The sequence below is a fragment of the Saccopteryx leptura genome, chromosome 1 (assembly GCF_036850995.1).
Source record: "Saccopteryx leptura isolate mSacLep1 chromosome 1, mSacLep1_pri_phased_curated, whole genome shotgun sequence".
Lineage (NCBI taxonomy): Eukaryota > Metazoa > Chordata > Mammalia > Chiroptera > Emballonuridae > Saccopteryx > Saccopteryx leptura.
In genome coordinates this window covers 265575607-265600332 of record NC_089503.1, presented here as the reverse complement: position 1 = coordinate 265600332, position 24726 = coordinate 265575607, and the positions used below count along the sequence as shown (strand labels likewise).

The following is a 24726-nucleotide window of genomic DNA, read 5'->3' as shown; positions in this document are numbered from 1 at the left end:
ATAGACTTTAAAACAAAGACTATAGTAAGGGATAAAAAGGTCACTACATAATGATAAAGGTAGCAATCAAACACAAAGATATAACTATTATAAATATCTATGCACCTAATATAGGAGCACCTAAATATATAAAGCAGATTTTGATGGACATAAAGAGCGAAATCAACAGCAACATTATAATAGTATGATATTTCAATACTCCACTAACATCACTGAAAAGATCTTCAAGAAAGAAAATTAAAGAAGAAACAGTAGACTTAAAGGACACACTAGACCCCTGGTCAGAAAACTGTGGCTCGTGAACCACATGTGGCTCTTTGGCCCTTTGAGCATGTCTTTTCCACAAAATACCACATGCAGGCGTTACCTCGATAAGGAATGTACCTACCTATACAGTCTAAATTTAAAAAATTTGGCTCTTAAAGGAAATTTTAACCATTGTACTGTTGACATTTGGCTCTGTTGACTAATGAGTTTGCCAACCACTGCAATCAACTGGATTTAATAGATAACTTCAGAATCTTTCACCCTAAAGCAGCACAATATACAATCTTTTCCAGAGCTCATGGTACATTCTCTAGGATAGACCACAAGTTAGTACACAAAACGAGTCTCAGTAAATTTAGGAAATTGAAATCACATCAAGCATCTTCTCTGATCACAATGGCATGAAACTAGAAATCAACTACAATAGAAAAACTGAAAAACATTCAAACACTTAGAAAATAAATAGCATGATATTAAAGAATAAATGGGTTAACAATGAGATCAAGGAAGAAATAAATATTTCCTTGAAACAAATGAAAATGAACATACAACAACTTAAAATTTATGAGACACAGCAAAAGCAGGTCTGAGAGGAAAGTTCATAGCCTTACAGGCATACCTTAAGAAGCAAGAAAATGTTCAAATAAACAACTTAACCATACACTTAAAGGAAATAAAAAAGAACAGCAAGTAAAGCCCAGAGGAAGTAGAATAAAAGAAATAATAAAGATCAGAGCGGAAATAAATGACATAGAGGCTAAAGAAACAATAAAGAGAAGATAGCAGCAGAGTAAGCAGATGCAGAGATGCCCAGCTCTCACTACCAAACTGGAATACAAATCAATTTAGGAAAAATCAGTGTGAAAAAACAACTCTGGCTGACCTGAAGATGGCAGCAGAGTAGGCAGATGCACAGACTCCCAGCTCACACCACCAAAATGGATTACAAACTCATATATGAAAAATCAGCATAAAAAACCAAAACTGGACTACAAGAACAGCTTTTAAAAACCAAGGAGCAAAGAAGAAGCCACAACATACCTGGTAGAGAGTGCCTGAATCTCCCCTGCTTACAGGAACAGGGGGAGGGTGAGGCTGGGCTCTCATTCCAAGGAAAAGAGCAGTAAATACTGCTCACAGCCACTTCCTGGCGACCAGGGAATGAGGTGTGTTGAAAGGGCCCCCTTGTCTTCCAAAAAGAAAGGAGAGAGAGAGAATGGTGAGGGGGAGAGAAATATAGATGATGACATGAAAAGCTGACTCATTCAGTGCAGGAGGCGGCCATAACTGGGGGAGGGGCTGATCCTTCCACAAAGCAAAATACAAAAGTACTTCCAGGTCAGAGATACAGACATCTCTCCAGCTCCAATCAGCGCAACAAGACACAGCTCAAAACAAGAAGTGGGGAAGAGGGGCAGTAACTCAGGTCTCCATGGAGATCTGAGATACACCTCCCCCTACTGAAGGTGAGAAAACACCCTGTCCCCAAAGAGATAAATTGGTAGAAGAGGCCTTCAGAGTCTCAGGTTACAACCATCGCATTCCTAGATACAGTTTCAAGGAAGCCCCCTGCTAAGGTCAGTAAACAAAACTATCACCTGTTAAGAAAACAAACAAATCAAGACTTCAAAGGGGCCCAAATCCAAAAATGGATTACAAATAATAGCTAATACGAACCCAAGAAGACCTAGAAATAACACAATTGAAAACTGGAGGCAGATATCACCAAGCCTACACTCAACCAACTCTACAAAGAAAACACCCAATCACAGATAATGGAAAGACAAAGAAGTGCAATCCAAATGAAACCCCAAGAGAAACCATCAGGAGATGAACTGAGTGATATGAAAATAATTAAACTTCCAGATGCAGAGTTCAAAATAATGATCATAAGGATGCTTAGGGATCTTAGAACAACAATGTATGGTCATTATGAACACCTAAATAAAAAAATAGCAAGTATAAAAAAGGATATTGAAATATTAAAAAAGAATTAGTTGGAGATGATAAACACAATATCAGAAACGAAGACCACAATGGAAGGAATTAAAAACAGGATGGATAAAGCTGAGGATCGAATCAGCAAAGTGGAGTACAACGTCAATGAAAGCAAGAAAGCAGAGAAGAAAAAAGAAAAGCGGCTCAAAAAGTCTGAGGAAATTCTTAAAGAGCTCTGTGACAACATGAAGAGAAATAACATCTGCATCATAGGGGTTCCTGAAGAAGAAGAGAAAGAACAAGGAATAGAGACTTTGTTCACTCATATCATAGCTGAAAAATTCCCTAAATTAATACAGGAGAAACTCTCAAAGTTTAAGAAGCATAGAGAATTCCATTAAAGAGAAACCCAAAGAAACCTACACCAAGACACATCATAATTAGAATACCAAAGCTAAGTGATAAAGAGAAAATATTAAAAGCTGCTAGAGAAAAAAAAGTTATCACCTACAAAGGAACCGCCATAAGGATGACATCTACTTCTCAATGAAACACTTGAGGCCAGAAGGGGATGGCAAGAAATAATCAAAGTAATGCAGAACAAGAACCTAAAATGAAGACTACTTTATCCAGCAAGGCTATCATTTAAAATTGAAGGAGAAATAAAAAGCTTTCTAGACAAAAAACAACTCAAGGAATTCATTACAACCAAACCAATGCTGCAGGAAATGTTAAGAGGCCTGGTGTAAACAGATCAAAGTGGGAAAAGAATATAGCAAAAAAGGAACACAGCTTTAAAGAATAAAATGGCAATAAACAACTACATATCAATAATAACCTCAAATGTAAATGGATTAAATGATCCAATCAAAAGACACAAGGTAGCTGCATGGATAAGAAAACAGGACCCATACATATGCTGTCTACAAGAGACACACCTTAAAACAAGAGATGCATATAGATTGAAGGTAAAAGGATGGAAAAAAATATTTCATGCAAATGGAAATGAAAAAAAAGCTGGAGTAGCAAACTTATATCAGACAAAATGGACTTTAAAACAAAAGATATAGTAAGAGATAAAGAAGACCACTACATAATGATAAAGGGAGCAATCCAAAAGGAAGATATAACTATTATAAATATCTATGCACCTAATATAGGAGCGCCTAAATATATAAAGAAGACTTTGATGGATTTAAAGGGCGAGATCAACAGCAATACTATAATAGTAGGGGATTTCAATACCCCACTAACATCACTAGATAGATCCTCAAGAAAGAAAATTAACAAAGAAACAGCAGACTTATTGGAAACACTAGATCAACTCAATTTAATAGATATCTTCAGAACCTTTCATGCTAAAGCACCACAAGATACATTCTTTTTAAGTGCTCATGGTACATTCTCTAAAATAGACAACATGTTAGGGCACAAAAGTGGTCTCAACAAATTGAAGAAGATTGAAATCATATCAAGCACTTTCTCTGATCACAATGGCATGAAACTATTTAGAAATGAATCACAACAGAAAAGCTCAAAAATTATCAAACACATGGAAACTAAATAGCAGGTTGTTAAATAATGAATGGATTAAGAATGAGATCAAAGAAGAAATAAAAAAATTCCTAGAAACGAATGACAATGAGCATACATCAACTCAAAATTTATGAGACACAGCAAAAGCAGTCCTGAGAGGAAAGTTCATAGCACTACAGGCACACTTTCAGAAGCTAGAAAAAGCTCAAATAAATAACTTAATCTTGCATCTAAAAGAACTAGAAAAAGAACAGCAAGTAAAGCCCAGAGCGAGTAGAAGGAAGGAAATAATAAAGATCAGAGCAGAAATAAATGACATAGAGGCTAATGAAACAATACAGAGGATCAAGGAAACTAGGAGCTGGTTCTTTGAAAAGGTAAACAAGATCGATGAACCTTTAACTAGACTCACCAAGAAAAAGAGAGAGAGGACTCAAATAAATAAAATTAGAAATGAGAGTGGAGAAATAACAACTGACACAACAGAAATACAAAATATTGTAAGAAAATACTATGAAAAACTGTATGCCAAAAAACTAGACAACCTAGATGAAATGGACAAATTCCTTAGAAACATACAATCTTCTAAAAATCAATATGGAAGAATCAGAAAACGTAAACAGACCGATTACACCAAATGAGAGTGAAACACTTATCAAAAAACTCCCAGCAAAGAAAAGTCCTGGGCCTGATGGCTTCACAACTGAATTGTACCAAATATTCAAAGAAGAACTAACTCCTATCCTTCTCAAGCTATTTCAAAAATGCAAGAGGAAGGAAGACTTCCAAGCTCCTTTTATGAGGCGAGCATAATCCTGATTCCAAAACCAAGCAAAGACAACACAAATAAAAAAAAATAAAGGCCAATACCTCTGATGAATATAGATGCAAAAATCCTCAACAAAATATTAGCAAACCGGATCCAACAATATATGGAAAAAATCATACACCATGATCAAGTGGGATTTATTCTGGGGAGGCAAGGCTGGTACAATATTCGCAAATCAATCAATATGATTCATCACATAAACAAAAAGAAGGAGAAAAACCACATGATAATTTCAATAGATGCAGAAAAAGCATTTGATAAAATCCAGCATCCAATTTTGATCAAAGCTCTCAACAAAGTTGAAATATAGGAAACATACCTCAACATGATAAAAGCCATCTATAACAAACCCACAGCCAATATTATACTCAATGGGCAAAAATTAAAAGCAATCCCCTTAAGATCAGGAACAAGGCAGGGGTGCCCCCTTTCAACACTCTTATTCAACATAGTCCTGGAAGTCCTAGCCACAGCAATCAGACAAGAAGAAGAAATAAAAGGCATCCAAATTATAAAAGAAGAAGTAAAACTATCATTATTTGATGATGATCTGATACTGTACATAGAAAACCCTAAAGTCTCAGTCAAAAAACTACTGAACCTGATAAATGAATTCAGCAAAGTGGCAGGATATAAAATTAATACTCAGAAATCAAAGTAATTTTTATACACCAACAATGAACAGTCAGAAAGAGAAATTAAGAAAACAATCCCCTTCACTATTGCAACCAAAAAAATAAAGTACCTAAAAGTCAATTTAAGCAATGAGATTAAAGACTTGTACACATAAAATTATAAAACATTGATCAAAAAATCAAGGAAGATACAAACAAGTGAAAACATATAGCATGCTCATGGTTAGGAAGAATAAACATCTTTAAAATGTCTATATTACCCAACGCAATTTATAAATTCAATGCAATACTAATTAAAATACCAATGACATACTTCAAAGATATAGATCACATATTCCACATATTTATATGAAACCAAAAAAGAACACAAATAGCCTCAGCAATCTTAAAAAAGAAGAATAAAGTGGGAGGTATCACACTTCCTGATATCAAGTTATACTATAAGGCCATTGTACTCAAACCAGCCTTTTGCTGGCATAAGAACAGGCATATAGATCAATGGAACAGAACAACGAACCCAGAAATTAACCGACAGCTCTATAGACAACTGATATGGGACAAAGGAGGTAAGGGCATACAATGGGGTAAAGAGAGCCTCTTTTTAAATGGTGTTGGGAAAATTGGACAGCTACCTACAAAAAAATGAAACTAGACCACCAACTTACACCATTCACAAAAATAAACTCAAAATGGATAAAAGACTTAAATGTAAGCCATGACACCATAAGCATCTTAGAAGAAAACATAGGCAGTAAGCTCTCCAACATCCCTTGCAGCAATATATTTGCTGATTTATCTCCACGGACAAGTGAAATAAAAGACAGGATAAACAAATGGGACTATATCAAATTAAAAAGCTTTTGCACTGCTAAAGGCAATAAGAACAGAATAAAAAGCAAACTACACAATGGGAGAATATATTTGACAATACAGCTGATAAGGGTTTAATAATCAAAATTTATAAAAAACTTGTAAATGTCAACACCAGGAAGACAAACAATCCAATCAAAAAATAGGCAAAATAAATGAATAGACACTTTCCAAAGAGGACATACAGATGGCCCATAAGCATATGAAAAAATGCTCAACATCACTAATGATTAGAGAAATGCAAATTAAAACCACAATGAGATATCACCTCACACCAGTCAGAATGGTGTTCATTAACAAAACAACACAGAATAAGTGCTGGTGAAGATGTGGAGAAAAGGGAACCCTCCTCCACTGCTGGTGGGAATGTAGACTGGTGCAGCCACTGTAGAAAACAGTATGGAGATTCCTCAAAAAATTAAAAATCGAACTGCCTTTTGACCCAGCTATCCCAGTTTTAGGAATATACCCCAACAACACCATAGAATTGTTCCAAAAGGACAAATGCACCCCCATGTTTATGGCAGCATTGTTCACAATAGCGAAGATCTGGAAACAGCTCAAGTGTCCATCAGTGGACGAATGGATTAAAAAGCTTTGGTACATATATACTATGGAATACTACTCAGCCATAAGAAATGATGACTTCGGATCATTTACAATAACATGATGGACCTTGATAACATTATAAGGGGTGAAATAATTAAATCAGAAAAAACTAAGAACTATATGAATCCATACATAGATGGGTCATAAAAATGAGACTCAGAGACATGGACAAGAATGTGATGTTAATGGGTGGGGGGGTGGGGGGTGGGGAGGGGGCGAAGAAGAAGGGGGGAAGGGTGGGGCACAAAGAAAACCAGATAGAAGGTGACAGAAGACAATTTGACTTTGGGAGAGGGGTATGCAACATAATCAAATGTCAAAATAATCTGGAGATGTTTTTTCTGAACATATTTACCCTGATTTATCAATGTTGCTGCATTAAAATTAATAAAAAAATGAATCGGGAAGAATCAGAAAACCTAAACAAACTGATTACAACAAAGGAGATTAAAATAATTATTAAAAAAATCTCAACAAACAAAAGCCCTGGGCCAGATGGCTTTACAGGCAAATTTTACCAAATAGTCTAAGAACTAACTCTTCTTATTTCAAAAAATTCAAGAGGAGAGAAGAATTCTTAGCTTCTTTTATGAGGCAAGCATAATTCTGATTTGAAAACCAGGCAAAGATAAAACAAAGAAAGAAAACTATAGGCCAATATTTCTGATGAATTTAGATGCTAAACTCCTCAACAAAATATTAGTAAACCGAATCCAACAATACGTGAAAAAAATCATACACCATGATTCAAGTGGGATTTATTCTGGGGAGGCAAAGTTTTTACAATATTTGCAAATCAATCAATGTCATTCATTATATAAACAAAAGGAAGGAGGAAAATCACATGATAATATCAATAGATGCAGAAAAAGCATTTGATAAAATCCAGCACCCATTCATGATCAAAACTCTCAGCAAAGTGGAAATACAGGGTACATACCTCAACATGATAAAGGCCATCTATGAAAAACCCACAGCCAATATCAAAATTTAATGGGCAAAAATTAAAACAGTCCCCTTAATATTAGGAAAAAGTCAGGGGTGCTGCCTTTCACCACTTTTATTCAACATAATTCTGGAAGTCCTAGCCACAGCAATCAGACAAGAAGAAAAAATAAAAGGCATCCAAATTATAAAAGAAGAAGTAAAACTATCATTATTTGATGATGATCTGATACTGTACATAGAAAACCCTAAAGTCTCAGTCAAAAAACTACTGAACCTGATAAATGAATTCAGCAAAGTGGCAGGATATAAAGTTAATATTCAGAAGTCAGAGGCATTTTTGTACAACAACAATGAACTGTCTGAAAGAGAAATTAAGGAAACAATCCCCTTCATTATTGCAACAACAAAAAAAAAATAATGAAGTACCTAGGAGTAAATTTAACCAAAAAGGTTAAAGACTTGTACTTGGAAAATTATAAAACATTGATAAAATAAATCAAGGAAGATACAAAGAAGTGGAAGCATATACAGTGTTCATGAATAGGAAGAATAAACATCCTTAAAATGTCTAAATTACCCAAAGCAATTTAAAAATTCAATGTAATTCCTATTAAAATACTAATGATATACTTTAAAGATATAGTAGAAATATTCCAAAAATTTTTATGGAATCAAAAAAGAACACAAATAGCCTCAGCAATCTTGAAAAAGAAAAATAAAGTGGGTGGTATCACACTTCCTTATATCAAGTTATACAACAAGGCCATTTTACTCAAAACAGCTTGGTACTGGCATAAGAACAGGCATACAGATCAATGGAACAGATCGGAGAACCCAGAAATAAACCCACACGTATATGGACAATTAATATTTCACAAAGGAGGTAAAAGCATACAATGGAGTAAAGACAGTGTCTTTAACAAATGGTGTTGGGAAAATTGGACAGCTACCTGCAAAGAAATGAAACTAATAGACCACCAATTTACACCATTCACAAAAATAAACTCAAAATGGATAAAAGACTTAAATATAAGTTGTGAAACCATAAGCATCTTAGACGAAAACATTGGCCATAAGCTCTCCAACATCTCTTGCAGAAATATATTTGCTGATTTATCTCCACAAGCAAGTGAAAAATAAAGTACAGAATGAACAAATGGGACAATATCAAACTAAAATGCTTTTGTATAGCTAAAGACAATATGAACAAAATAAAATGACAAAGCATACCATGATAGAACATATTCAACAATATGTCTGATATGGAGTTAATAACAAAATTTATAAAGAACTTTTAAGGGGATTCAGAAGATGGCAGTGGAGTAGGCAGATGCACAGACGCCCAGCTCTCAACACCAAACTGTAATACAAATCAATTTAGAAAAAATCAGCATGAAAAACCAACACTGACCTGCAAGAACAGCTCTCAAAAACCAAGGAGCAAAGAGAAAGCCACAATAATCCTGGTAAGGAGTGCCTGAATCTCCTCTGCTTACAGGAACAGAAGGGGGGGAGGGTGAGGCTGAGAGCCCAGAGAGGATTTCACAGAGGAAAAAGAGCAGAAACTACTGCTCAAAGCCACTTACCTGGCGACCAGGGAGCAAGGTGGGTTGAAAAGACCAGCTTATCTCCCAAGTGGAAAGGACAAGGAGAGGGACAGACTGTGAGGGGCTAAGGTATGCAAGAAATGAAATAAAAAAGCTGACTCATTCGTGCTGGAGGTGGCCATAGCTGGGGGAGGGACTGAACCTTTCACAAAACAGAGCTGAAGTGCTTCCGGATCAGAGATCTCCGGACATCTATCCAGCTCCAATCAGCGCAACAAGACACAGCTGAAAACAAGAAGTAGGGAGGAGGGGCAGTAACTCAGGTCTCCATGGAGATCTGAGATACACCTCCCCCTACTGAAGCTGAGAAAAAACCCTGCCCCCAGTGAGATTAGTTGGTGGAAGAGACCTTCAGCGTCTCAGGTTACACCCACAGCATTCCTGGTTACAGTTTCAAGGAAGCCCCCTGCTGAGATCAGTTAACAAGACTATCACCTGTTAAGAAAACAAACAAATCAAGACTTCAAAGCTGCCCAAATCCGAAAGTGGATTACAAATAATAGCTGATACCAACCCAAGAAGACCTAGAAATAACACAACTGAAAACTGGAGGCAGACAACACCAAGCCTAGACTCAACCAACTCTACAAATAAAAAAAAAAAAAGATGAGAAGACAAAGGAGTGCAACCCAAATGAAACCACAAGAGACACCTTTGAGAGATGAGCTGTGTGATATGGAAATAATCAAACTTCCAGATGGGGAGTTCAAAATAATGATTGTAAGGATGCTTAGGGATCTTAGAACAACAATGGAGGGGCAGTTTGAAAACCTAAATAAAGAAATAGCAAACCTAAATAAAGAAATAGCAAGTATAAAAAAGAATCAGTTGGAGACGACAAATACAATATCAGAAATAAAGACCACAATGGAAGGAATTAAAAACAGGATAGATAGAGCAGAGGATCGAATCAGCGAGTTAGAGGACAACTGGAATGAAGGCATGAAAGCAGAGAAGAAAAGAGAAAAAAGACTAAAAAAGTCAGAGGAAACTCTTAGAGAGCTCTGTGACAACATGAAGAGAAATAACATCCGCATAATAGGGGTTCCTGAAGAAGAAGAAAAAGAACAAGGGATAGAGTCTTTGTTTAATCATATCATAGCTGAAAACTTCCCTAAATTAATGCAAGAGAAACTCTCACAAATCCAAGAAGCACAGAGGACTCCATTAAAGAGAAACCCAAAGAAACCTACACCAAGACACATCATAATTAAAATACCAAAGCTAAGCAATAAAGAGAAAATATTAAAAGCTGCAAGAGAAAAAAAAATTATCACCTACAAAGGAGCCCCCATAAGGATGACATCTGACTTCTCAACAGAAACACTTGAGGCCAGAAGGGAATAGCAAGAAATATTCAAAGTAATGCAGAACAAGAACCTACAACCAAGACTACTTTATCCAGCAAGGCTATCATTTAAAATCGAAGGAGAAATAAAAAGTTTCCCAGACAAAAAACAACTCAAGGAATTCATTACAACCAAACCAATGCTGCAGGAAATATTAAGGGGCCTGGTGTAAACAGATCAAAGTGGAAAAAGAATACAGAAAAAAAAAAAAAAGGAATACACCTTTAAAGAAGAAAATGGCAATAAACAACTACATATCAATAATAACCTTAAATGTAAATGGATTAAATGATCCAATCAAAAGACATAGGGTAGCTGCGTGGATAAGAAAACAGGACCCATACATATGTTGTCTACAAGAGACACACCTTAGAACAAAAGACACACATAGATTGAAGGTAAAAGGATGGAAAAAAACGTTTCATGCAAACGGAAATGAAAAAAAAGCTGGGGTAGCAATACTTATATCAGACAAATTAGACTTTAAAACAAAGGATATAGTAAGAGATAAAGAAGGCCACTACATATGATAAAGGGAGTAATCCAACAGGAAGATATAACTATTATAAATATCTATGCACCTAATATAGGAGCACCCAAATATATAAAACAGACTTTGATGGATTTAAAGGGCGAGATCAACAGCAATACTATAATAGTAGGGGATTTCAATACCCCACTAACATCACTAGATAGATCCTCAAGAAAGAAAATTAACAAAGAAACAGCAGACTTATTGGAAACACTAGATCAACTCGATTTAATAGATATCTTCAGAACCTTTCACCCTAAAGCAGCAGAATATACATTCTTTTCAAGTGCTCATGGTACATTCTCTAGGATAGACCACATGTTAGGGCACAAAAGTGCTCTCAACAAATTTAAGAAGACTGAAATCATATCAAGCACTTTCTCCGATCACAACGGCATGAAACTAGAAATGAATCACAGCAGAAAAGCTAAAAAATTCCCAAACACATGGAAACTAAATAGCAGGGTGTTAAATAATGAATGGATTAAGAATGAGATCAAAGAAGAAATAAAAAAATTCCTAGAAACGAATGACAATGAGCATACAACAACTCAAAATTTATGGGACACAGCAAAAGCAGTGCTGAGAGGGAAGTTCATAGCACTACAGGCACACTTTCAGAAGCTAGAAAAAGCTCAAATAAACAACTTAACCCTGCATCTAAAAGAATTAGAAAAAGAACAGCAAGTAAAGCCCAAATGTAGTAGAAGGAAGGAAATAATAAAGATCAGAGCAGAAATAAATGACATAGAGGCTAAAGAAACAATACAGAGGATCAATGAAACTAGGAGTTGGTTCTTTGAAAAGGTAAACAAGATTGATGAACCTTTAAGTAGACTCACTAAGAAAAAGAGAGAGAGGACTCAAATAAATAAAATTAGAAATGAGAGTGGAGAAATGACAACTGACACAACAGAAATACAAAATATTGTAAAAAAATACTATGAAGAACTGTATGCCAAAAAACTAGAAAACCTAGATGAAATGGACAAATTCCTTGAAACATACAATCTTCCAAAAATCAATCTGGAAGAATCAGAAAACCTAAACAGACCGATTACAACAAAGGAGATCGAAACAGTTATCAAAAAACTCCCAACAAAGAAAAGTCCTGGGCCCGATGGCTTCACAACGGAATTCTACCAAATATTCAAAGAAGAACTAACTCCTATCCTTCTCAAACTATTTCAAAAAATTCAAGAGGAAGGAAGACTTCCAAGCTCCTTTTATGAGGCGAGCATAATTCTGATTCCAAAACCAGGCAAAGACAGCACAAAGAAAGAAAATTATAGGCCAATATCTCTGATGAATATAGATGCTAAAATCCTCAACAAAATATTAGCAAACCGGATCCAACAATATATGGAAAAAATCATACACCATGATCAAGTGGGATTTATTCTGGGGAGGCAAGGCTGGTACAATATTCGTAAATCAATCAATGTGATTCATCACATAAACAAAAAGAAGCAGAAAAAACATATGATAATTTCAATAGATGCAGAAAAAGCATTTGATAAAATCCAGCACCCATTCATGATCAAAACTCTCAGCAAAGTGGGAATACAGGGAACATACCTCATCATGATAAAAGCCATCTATGAGAAACCCACAGCCAACATCATACTCAATGGGAAAAAATTAAAAGCAATCCCCTTAAGATCAGGAACAAGGCAGGGGTGCCCCCTTTCACCACTCTTATTTAACATAGTCCTGGAAGTCCTAGCCACAGCAATCAGACAAGAAGAAGAAATAAAAGGCATTCAAGTTGGAAATGAAGAAGTAAAACTATCATTATTTGCAGATGATATGATATCGTGTATAGAAAACCCTAAAGTCTCAGTCAAAAAACTACTGGACCTGATAAATAAATTCAGCAAAGTGGTAGGATATAAAATCAATACTCAGAAATCAGAAGCATTTTTATACACCAACAATGAACAGTCAGAAAGAGAAATTAAGGAAACAATCCCCTTCACAATTACAACCAAAAAAATAAAGTACCTAGGAGTAAACTTAACCAAGGAGACTAAAGACTTGTACTCGGAAAATTACAAAACATTGATAAAAGAAATCAAGGAAGATACAAACAAGTGGAAGCATATACCGTGCTCATGGTTAGGAAGAATAAACATCATTAAAATGTCTATATTACCCAAAGCAATTTATAAATTCAATGCAATACCAATTAAAATACCAATGACATACTTCAAAGATATAGAACACATATTCCAAAAATTTATATGGAACCAAAAAAGGACACGAATAGCCTCAGCAATCTTAAAAAAGAAGAATAAAGTGGGAGGTATCACACTTCCTGATATCAAGTTATACTACAAGGCCATCGTACTCAAAACAGCCTGGTACTGGCATAAGAACAGGCATATAGATCAATGGAACAGAACAGAGAACCCAGAAATAAACCCACAGTTCTATGGACAACTGATATTTGACAAAGGAGGTAAGGAAATACAATGGAGTAAAGGCAGCCTCTTTAACAAATGGTGTTGGGAAAATTGGACAGCTACCTGCAAAAAAATGAAACTAGATCACCAGCTTACACCACTCACAAAAATAAACTCAAAATGGATAAAAGACTTGAATGTAGGCCGTGAAACCATAAGCATCTTAGAAGAAAACATAGGCAGTAAGCTCTCCGACATCTCTCGGAGCAATATATTTGCTGATTTATCTCCACGGGGAAGTGAAATAAAAGACAGGATAAACAAATGGGACTATATCAAACTAAAAAGCTTTTGCACAGCTAAAGACAACAAGAACAGAATAAAAAGACAAACTACACAATGGGAGAACATATTTGACAATACGTCTGATAAGGGGTTAATAACCAAAATTTATAAAGAACTTGTAAAACTCAACACCAGGAAGACAAACAACCCAATCCAAAAATGGGCAAAAGAGATGAATAGACACTTCTCCAAAGAGGACATACAGATGGCCAATAGGCATATGAAAAAATGCTCAACATCACTAATCATTAGAGAAATGCAAATTAAAACCACAATGAGATATCACCTCACACCAGTCAGAATGGCGCTTATCAACAAAACAACACAGAATAAATGCTGGCGAGAATGTGGAGAAAAGGGAACCCTCCTGCACTGCTGGTGGGAATGCAGACTGGTGCAGCCACTGTGGAAAATAGTATGGAGATTCCTCAAAAAACTGAAAATCGAACTGCCTTTTGACCCAGCTATCCCACTTTTAGGAATATACCCCAAGGACACCATAGAACGGCTCGAAAAGGAGAAATGCACCCGCATGTTTGTGGCAGCATTGTTCACAATAGCGAAGATCTGGAAACAGCCCAAGTGTCCGTCAGATGACGAGTGGATTAAAAAGCTTTGGTACATATATACTATGGAATACTACTCAGCCATAAGAAATGATGACATCAGAACATTTACAATAACATGGATGGACCTTGACAACATCATACGGAGTGAAATAAGTAAATCAGAAAAAAAACTAAGATGAATCCATACATAGAAGGGACATAAAACTGAGACTCAGAGACATGAACAAGAATGTGATGGCAACAGGGGCGGGGGGTTGGGGGAGGGGGGATGGGGTATAGAAGGAGAGAGAGGTTAGGGGAGGGGAGGGGCACAAAGAAAACCAGATAGAAGGTGACAGAAGACAATTTAACTTTGCGGGAGGGGTATACAGCACAATCAAATGTCAAAATAATCTAGAGATATTTTCTCTCAATATATGTACCCTGATTTATCAATGTCACTGTATTAAATTTAATTAAAAAAATAAATAAATAAAAAACTAGTGAAAGGCAAAAAAAAAAAAAAAAAGAACTTTTAAAACTCAACACCAGGAAGATAAAGAATCCAATCAAAACATGAGCAAAAGAAATGAATAGACACTTCTCCAAAGAGGACATATATATAGCCAATAGGCAGATGAAAAAATGTTCACCATCACTAATCATTAGAGAAATGCAAATTAAAACTACAATGAGATACCACCTCACACCTGTTAGAATGGTGCTCATTAACAAAACAACACAGAATAAATGCTGTTGAGGATGTGGAGAAAATGGAACCCTCCTGCACTGCTGGTGGGATTGCAGACTGGTGCAGCACTGTGGAAAATAGTATGGAGATTCCTCAATAAATTAAAAATGAAACTACCTTTTGACCCAGCCATCCCACTCTTAGGAATATATCCTAAGAACACCAAATCACTGATTCAAAAGAAGAAATGCACCCCGGTGTTTATGGCAGCATTGTTTACAATAGCTAAGTTCTGGAAACAGCCCAAGTGTCTGTCAGTGGACGAGTGGATTAAAAAGCAGTGGTACATACACATAATGGAATACAATGTGGCCATGAAAAAGAAGGAAATCTTACCTTTTATGACAACATGGATGAACCTGGAAACTATTATGTTAAGTGAAAAAAGCCAGACAGAGAAAGAAAAATATCATATGACTAATTTGAGAAATCCAATGAACAATGTGAACTGAGAAATGGATACAGGCAAAGGAGGGATCAAAGGGACCAGAGGGAAAGTGGACAGAGGGAAAGGGGATGAGAGGATGGGATCAGAGAAGGGAAAAAGGTTGGTAAAATTATATATACATAACACAGCGTTATATAGAGCAGAATAGCAAATCCTGAAAGGAAGAAGGGAGGGCATTGGGGAGAGAGGGCAAGGGGGATGTTGAGGGGAACACGGGAGTGGGGGGTATGTATTTGGTGGGACATTTGAATCTATGTAAACACAATAAATTAAAATCAATAAAAAAATATAATAAAATAATACAAAACAAAAAATAATTTAAAAATAGAGTATTTGAAATGTCAAAATAAGAAAACAGAGCATATGACAAGCTTGAATATAGAACCAATCATTTATCTTTGAACAAACCTGAACAATGCCAACAGAATGATAAGGAGAGCACATTGTAGACATGAAAGCAAGACCCACAGTCGTTCCAGAAAGTTCTGTTGCCCTGCAAGAAAGAATGAAATTGATGACAACTTATCATTCTAAGCTTATTTTCTATAGATAGTTCATTCACAACTGTATTTGGTTAGCAGAAAAGTTCACATTGTAAATCATCACTCTCAATTATTTCTTTCAGTTTTTGAATTTTATGAGCTATTTTTTCGTATACAATGTTTGTGACATCACCTAAATCCAAACACCTGAATGTAACTTTTTAATATTTTGTATCTATCATTTGTAATTATTACATTTTCATTGTAGAATTTATTCCTTGTCAGAAAATAAGACTTTTGTTGTAATAAATGTTTTTCATATATATATGATATGTATTGATAGCAGTATTATCACACATGCTTATAATTTATATTTTCCTCATATATTTTAATAACTATTTATTTTTTCCTTTAACACTATTTTAAGTATAATAGGATTTGGAGTTTGGAGTTTGGGCTCATTATGAAAGAATTTGTGCTAATGAATATTTAATGTTATTAAAATATTTGTCCATTATAGAGGGATTTGAACCACTTGCATTTACTTACATGACATATTTGGTCTTTAGTAATTTTAATCTTTTTCTTTTTTTTTTTATTCAACTTATAATGATTTGGCCCTGGCTAGTGGCTCAGTGGATGGAGTGTTGGCTTAGGCATATGGACCTCCTGGGTTCAATTCCCGTTTAGGCCACATAGGAAAAGTGATCATCTGCTTCTTTCCCCCTCCCTCTCTCCTTTCTGTCCCTCTTCCCCTCCACAGCCAGTGGTGTGGCTGATCCAACCATTGGCCTCAGGCATTGAGGATAGCTCTCTTGATTCAAGCATTGGCACCAGTCAGGGGTTGCCAGGTAGATTCCAGTTGGGGCATATGCAGGAGTCTGTCTCACTATCTCCCCTCCTCTCACTTAAAAAAAATTGTAATGATTTCATGTGCTTTTCTTTGGCTATCTGTTCAAGACCCTTGTCCTGATTTGTTTCTAGAAATTTAAAATATATTTATCATTTTTAAAATTTACTTAATAATGCATATACATAAAGAGTTGAACATACACCGTATTTTCTTACTTATCAAAATTAAAATGGAGAATATTAATTTTGTCATGCAAAATGAGAAAATTAGAGAACTTCTTCCCACTTTATATTCACTGTGAAGTTTCAGATATATTATTTTGGAATGATATTTTGCATCATACATGATATTTTAAAGATTTATGGCATTTTGATCTTTTCTTTTAAAATTATATTGTAAAATTATTTATACTTAAGTTTACATTGGTTTGGATTTAATCATCACTACTAGCTCATTTATGAAAAATAAAATCTTTCCCCATTTAAGAGTTATTTAGTTTGGTTCCTCTTCCTCTTTTTAGTGAATAGAATATATGTGGACTGTAAGTTTCCTACCTGGTTATGCCTAGATATAAGTATCTTTTGTTAATTCATCAGGAAAATGGTAAAACTTTCCATTTATAAGTGAATAAAAAATTATTTCTTTCTATCACATATTTTTAGTGATTTTATTTTATTTATTTTAATCTATTTAAGAAATTTACTCTTGAATTTGAATTTTTCATTTTTTTAGGTATCCACCTGTCATCTTGTTTACAATGTTAATCTCTCTACCCTACTCCTTCACATATGGGAATACACTAGAGTTTGAGCGTGGCCCTGGAGCCAGTCTGGTAAAGCTGAGCTTCTTTAGTACTTACTAGTATGAGACCTTAAAAAATCATGAACTTTCCAAAAACGATCTTTTTCTTTTGGCCCTTGAGTCTGGAACTCATTTTTCCAAAGAGAGAAACTGAGGTAGTCATTCTTCAAAGATAACCCCCAAGGAGCCAGCTTGCAGTATCTGCATCCTGTGTAGTGCCTATGAACCTGGAGAGGTCTAGGACTTGCTCTTGACCAACAGAACAAATCAGCTCTGATGCTGTGATTTCTGAAATTGGATCATAAAGAGCTTTGAAGCTTTCTCCTAGGCCTCAGAGAATGCCTCTTCCGGAGAAAGCTAGTCACCTTCTAAGATGTCCCACATCCTGAGACTGCGTGTTGGAGGCAGCCCAAGTTAGCCCCGTGAAAAGCTATATACATAGAAAGATAGCTAACCAGCCCCCTTGCTCCCATGATACCAGGCAAGTTTCCAGCCATATAAGTAAAGAGGACTTAGTTTAAGTCAGGAGGTTGTAAGCAGATGTGTTATACCATAATAGATAACTAGCAAAGAACGTTAATTCTGACAACCCACAGAGTTTTCTTGATTTCTTTTAAGGCATGTGCTAAGTACTTCTTGTATAATCTGCAACTGTTAGATTTATCTCCAATATTTTTTAATTAGTCATTTCAGCATATGGTTCAGGCATGCCATTAGTTTGTCCTGACTAGGGCATAAAGCTAATCAATTCTTTTAAAATATATCTAAATTCCCCTTGCCATTATTTTTTTTTCTTTTGACAGAGACATAGAGAGAGTCAGAGAGAGGGACAGATAGAAAGGGAGTGAGATGAGAAGCATCAATTCTTTGTTGTGGCACCTTAGTTGTTCATTGATTGCTTTCTCGTATGTTCTTTGGGGAGCTATAGCAAAGCCAGTGACCCTTTGCTCAAGCCAGCAACCTTGCGCTTCAAGCCAGTGACCTTTGGGCTCAAGCTAGCAAGCATGGGGTCATGTCTATGATCCCACACTCAAGCCAGTGACCTCACACTCAAGCTGGTGAGCCCATGCTCAAGCCAGAGACCTTGGGTTTTGAAGCTAGGTCTTCCGCATCCAAGTCCAACACCCTATTCATTGAGCCACCCCTGGTCAAGCCCCTTGCCATTCTTTAAACCTGTCTTTCCTGACGGTACATCCAATTAAAACAGACAAACTCCTTATGAATTATTGTTAAATCATTAGTTTCTTTTTAAGAAAGAAGAGCCTATTTAATATAAAGTCCAAATAAATACTTCTTAAATTTTTAACCTATGTATAAACCAGTTTCTCTTACCCTATATCCTCAAATACCACTTGCTTTTCTCAGGTTTTGAAAAATTTTATGCTAAAAATTATGTAAGGTACAAAGAGGGTAATCTGTACATACGTGATTAACTGAGCAATATCATGATGCTTTCTTCTTGGGAGGACATTCCCCCTCCATTTAGAAAAGTTTTCCAAGGTGATGCTTGCATTTGGGGTTATCTTTATCTTGTCCTCGTCATTCCAGATTTCCATCCCCACTAAGGCCACGTGAGTATTCAGCTTTTTATACAGCTGTTCAAAGAGAATAAATGGCAAAGCACCAAGTTATAATAGTGACATTATCATTGAATATTCTCAATGTACTTTAGATTTTCTAATTTATTTATAACACCATTGTAAAATCTTCCTTTCCAAACATACTTGTGAAATGGAAGTTATCATCTCTTTTTGCAGATGATAGCAGCTCCATTCTTAGATGAAACACCCTTAAATACTTCAGTTCTGTAAATTCCTTTTTTTGAGGGGGGGAGTAAAGGACTTATTGAGACAAACATTTCTGGCTTGCAACTTCAAGAAATATAATTTTCTCTTAGTAATTTATTACTATTACTTCATTTGAAGCATATTTACTCAAATGCTTTGTAACGTTCTCAGAGTCAGAATTTGGCAAGGTTGACTCGGTGCTGGTTTGGACACTAGAAAAGCAACATGCTATGTGAAAATGTCTTACATCTGGAAGTCACAACGAAGTAAGTGGTCCTCTAATTCTTATACCTAGACTGAACCAAACACTCTACAATCCACATAGAATAACCTTTGGAAATAAGTTAAGCTTGAGAGACAATATGCTTACTCTAAAGATAAGACTATAAACTATAGCATTGGTCAAAGGGTCCAGACTTCCAGGTTCATGATGAGTGAGTTCTGGAGATCAGTGTACAGCCTGGTGACTATAGTTACTACTACTATGTTATGTAATATACTTGAAAACTGCTGAGAGAATGGATCTTACCTGTTCTTCCCATAAAAAAGAAATAGAAATTATGTGATGTGATAGAGGTGTTGTTAGCCTATGGTGGTAATCATTTTGCAATATATCAATATATCAAAGCAACGCTTTAACACCTTAAACTTTCACAATGTTATATGCTGATTATATTTCAATAAAGCTGAAAAAATATTTCACAATGATAGGCTTCCTCTTGGGGCAACATTCTTCTGAGAAACCCAAATTATTTTTAAGTAGTTTAGAAAATAAGAAAAGCATTGAGGAATGCAGTTATTACCAAAAGAGAAATAAAAACCTAACAAGATTAAAACCATCCTCTTTATTACTCCCTGAATTTCCTTATTCCTTTCTTGCTTTATTTTACCTACCTGACAAATTCTCATCCTGGTTAAAACCAGCTCCCTGCTCTGTGCCCCTCCCCCAGCCCCAGCCCTAGGGGAACACACTGCAGACTCACTCTGCAGCCATGACTACTGACCTCAGGTGGCCCATACCCCTCTCCAGAAAACCAGCTGCGCTTCCCAAATTAATTGACGCCGCACAATTTTGTCATACTCACTTCTCTTTCTCAGAAATTCTGACACTTTTTTTTAAATCCTCACTTTAAGTGGATGCCCCTGCTTCCAAACTCACTGAGCACACAGAAGCAATCAGAAGAGAACTCTCAGGAGCTCCTACCACCCGTCTACCCACTGGACCATACCGCTTCAATCAGCCCAGGCCTCCCCTTTTTTATGCTATGCATGAATGGTACATGAGCCTAAGGACAAACTTCTTAATTCACACACTGAGTCTTCTCCCTGTTGCCACATCAAAGAGATTATTTCAGCAATTCTTCCTTGTCCTTGTATTGCCGTGAGTAGCCTTCTATGGAACTGTTCCCACTGGCAGCCAAAAAAAAAAAAAAAAAAAAAAAAAGAATGACCCTCATAGTGGTGTTGAGGGGTGGAAAGAGAATCTTTCTTTATGACCCTTCCCCTCTAACTCATGCTCCATTTCTCTGCTCCCTTTTACAGCAAAGGTTCAGGAAAGAATTTTTCATGTTTGCTGTGTTTGCTTTAATTTCACTTCTCTTATTCTCTCCGGACTCACTGTAAGTGGGTGTTTACTCTTATATTTCACAGAGATTGTGACAAACAGTGCCCAAGAACCTCTATTTTGTGAAATCCCATGGCCAATCCTCAGTGCTCAGAAGCATCTACAATCTTTGATCGTTTTTTCCTTTGATAGATTTTTGTTTCAAGGAGCTTCCAGAATAACTCTTTCTTGGTTTTCCTCCTCCCTCCCTGTCTTCTCCTTCTTGGTCTATTTTCATCCACTCTGACCTCTCCTCAGAGAAGACTTCAAGATCTTCTCTTGAGTCTCTTTGCTACTTATCCACACCTGCTTCCTGGTGTGCTTGTCCCAGGGCAGGCAAACTTTTCTGCCAAGGTCCAGATAGACAGTATCTCATGCTTTGAGGTTGTGTCATCTGGGTTGCCACTATTCACCGCCTCTGACATTGCATCAGGAAAACAGCCACAGTGTGTGAACAAATGGGGGTGGCTGTGTTTCAATAAAACTTTATTTTGTAAAAAAGAAGCAGGCTGGATTTAGTATACAGGCTACAGATTTCTGACCTATTATGACATCCAGATGTACTAGAGACTTGCGCCTGAACTCCAATTTTATATTTCCACTGTTTCTGTCTGGAAATCTCTTTACAATAAATAAATAAATAATTTTAAAATCTCAATGTTAATGTATCCAAGAATGAAAATCCTATTTTTTTCCTCTGAGTCATCATCCCTGCTTACTTTCTTCATTCTCCATTCTTCAAGGCAAAACCTTTGATGTGATTTGACTCCTTTCTTTTTAAATTATTTATTATTTTAATTAAATGTATTGGGGTACAGGCTCAGATGTAAAACTCAATAAAACATCATCTGCACACTACCACATGTATTTATTGCCTCAAAGTCTCTTTCAGCCCCATCTCCCCCCCAATAATTCTCATTTCCCACACACCTCATTAACCATGTTGACTCTATCTTGAGATCAGTTATTCTCAATAGACCCACTATGATTGCTTTTTTTCAAATGACCATCATCTCTTGCCTGATTTATAGAAAATTTCTCCAGTCTTGTCTTATTTCTTCCCTTGCTTTTCCTTCAGTTTATTTTCAACAAAATGGTCAAGATAATATTTTAAGAATACCCATCTGAGCATGTCACACCTTAGACTCTCTAGTGTCCCACTCATGAATAACAAAGTCTTTACACAGACCCACCTGGGCCTTCAGTTTCCGCCATTGCTATATCAGACGTCGTCTTCTCCCATCCTTACCCTGGCTTACTGCATTCCAGCCACAGTGGCCTTCCCACTGTTCCTCCTTTGTTCTGCCTTGATCACCACTCTTCAGGTGAGATATCATTCTTTCTTTCAAGTCTCTACCAGGGGTCCCCAAACTTTTTACACAGGGGGCCAGTTCACTGTCCCTCAGACCATTGGAGGGCTGTCACATACAGTGCTCCTCTCATTGACCACCAATGAAAGAGGTGCCCCTTCCGGAAGTGCGGCGGGGGGCCGGATAAATTACCTCAGGGGGCCGCATGCGGCCCGCGGTCCATAGTTTGGGGATGCCTGCTACACAAATGTCACTGTATAGGAGAGCCTTCTTTATTTAACATAGCACCCAAGATAAATCTCTCTCTCCCTCTCTCACCTGCTTTATTTTGTTTATAGCAATTTTCACCATCCACATACTCTTTATTTGATTTATTTATGCTTGTCTTCTTGAACAAAAATACAAACTCCTTGAAAAGAAGGATATTTGTCAGTTTTGGTTCTGTTTATTTCTGTCGTCTTGAAAAGTATCTGGCACAAAGTAGATGCTCAATAAAGATGGCCAGTTCTTGGGTTTCCTTAAGGAAGTCACTTGGTCACTGAATCCACCTTCACTCACTTTCTTTCTATCCTTAGGTGATGAGCAGGAGATCACAAATGGACCTACCCATTTCAACTAAGCAGGCTAACTATATGTTCAACTAATAAATGAAACATTAAGATTTAAAGGATATATGGAAATTATTTTTTAGATGAGATGAGGGAAGATAGTGAGGCAGACTCCTACATGCACCCCAACCTGGATCCACCCTGCAACCCCATCTGTGGCCCATGCTGGAATACTGAGATATTTTTAGCACCTGAGGTTGATGTGCTCCAGTAGAGCCATCTGCAGTACCTGGGGCCACGCTCAAACCAATCTTGCCCCTGACTGCCAGAGGGGAAGAGGGAGAGAAGGGGAAGGGAAATGAAAAAGCACATGGTCACTTCACCTGTGTGCTCTGACCGGTAATTGAACTTGGAAAATCCATACATTAGACCGACACTCTATCCACTGAGCCACTGACCAGGGCCAGGAAATCATTTTTTAAAGTTTTTGGAAGTTAAATAATAAAATTTTGTTTAAAGAGCAGAACTAGCAATTGTGTAATCGAAATGGGCTTGAAATCTTACCATACTAAGCTTAGCTTTTCCTCTATCATTTTCTAACTTTGTGGTTTTAGAAATGTTACTTTTCTTCTCAGAATCTAAATTCTTAGGTGTAAATTAAGGTTGGTACTGTATCAGCCTTGCTCAGTGATTAAATGACATGAAGTATTGGAAGTGCTGCTGTGCCGCAGCCTGCTTTATTTCATTTTTCTTCTATGTTCTTCCTTAGTTTGCCTTCCTGTTGAGATCTGTTTGTCTGTGTTTTCTTACTAGGCTTTGAAAAAATAAAAAATCATGAAAACACCTTTTATACCTTCACGGAACTGCACATAGTATGACAAGTATGTGAGAAATATCTTAATTAAGTAGCAATAATTGTGGTCACCCTTGAAGAACCAGTCAGCCATATTAGTCTTAAGAGTATTGACCTTCTTTCCCGGTCTCATGAGTATTCATAGAAACACCCAGTGAGGCCCTGGCCGGTTGGCTCAGTGGTAGAGCATCAGCCTGGCATACAGAAGTCCTGGGTTCGATTCCCGGCCAGGGCACACAGGAGAAGCGTCCATCTGCTTCTCCACCCCTCCCCCTCTCCTTCCTCTCTGTCTCTCTCTTCCCCTCCCGCAGCCGAGGTTCCATTGGAGCAAAGATGGCCCAGGCGCTGGGGATGGCTCCTTGGCCTCTGCCCCAGGCGCTGGAGTGGCTCTGGTTGCGACAGAGCAATGCCCCGGAGGGGCAGAGCATCACTCCCTGGTGGGCAGAGCGTCGCCCCTGGTGGGCGTGCCGGGTGGATCCCGGTCGGGCGCATGCGAGAGTCTGTCTGACTGTCTCTCCCCGTTTCCAGCTTCAGAAAAATACAAAAAAAAACCCCAAAAAACAAAAACAAAAAAACACCCAGTGAGACTGCCTGGCAAATTGTTAGTTACATGTAATAAATTAGATCGTACCATGTTGACGTAATTGGCCATCTCAAACACCCTCTTTCTTATTTCTTCTGGATCTTGATTGTACTTTTTAAACTAAAAGATAAACAAGACAAAAAAATGGGCATTAATAGAAGTGAACATAATGGGAAGGTAAAAAAGACATCATCAGTTTATTTTATTTACCAGTGGTTATAATTCATGATCACTTATAAAAGTTAGAAGTTAGAAACAAATGCTTCCATATTTCTCTAACTAAATTAAA

At 36.8% G+C, this 24726-nt stretch overlaps 1 protein-coding gene across 5 annotated transcripts in view; it reads right to left on the bottom strand.

Annotated features, from left to right (window-relative positions):
* ADAM28 (ADAM metallopeptidase domain 28) overlaps window positions 1-24726 on the bottom strand; it is a 76546-nt gene that overhangs the window by 29918 nt on the left and 21902 nt on the right. For all 5 annotated transcript variants that reach the window (XM_066351880.1, XM_066351850.1, XM_066351860.1 and 2 more), the window contains 3 exons: window positions 24486-24557; window positions 19179-19348; window positions 16026-16110 (listed from right to left, as the gene is read on the bottom strand). In XM_066351880.1, the coding sequence (XP_066207977.1) occupies window positions 16026-16110; window positions 19179-19348; window positions 24486-24557 (327 nt within the window). The remainder of the gene's footprint in view (window positions 1-16025; window positions 16111-19178; window positions 19349-24485; window positions 24558-24726) is intronic.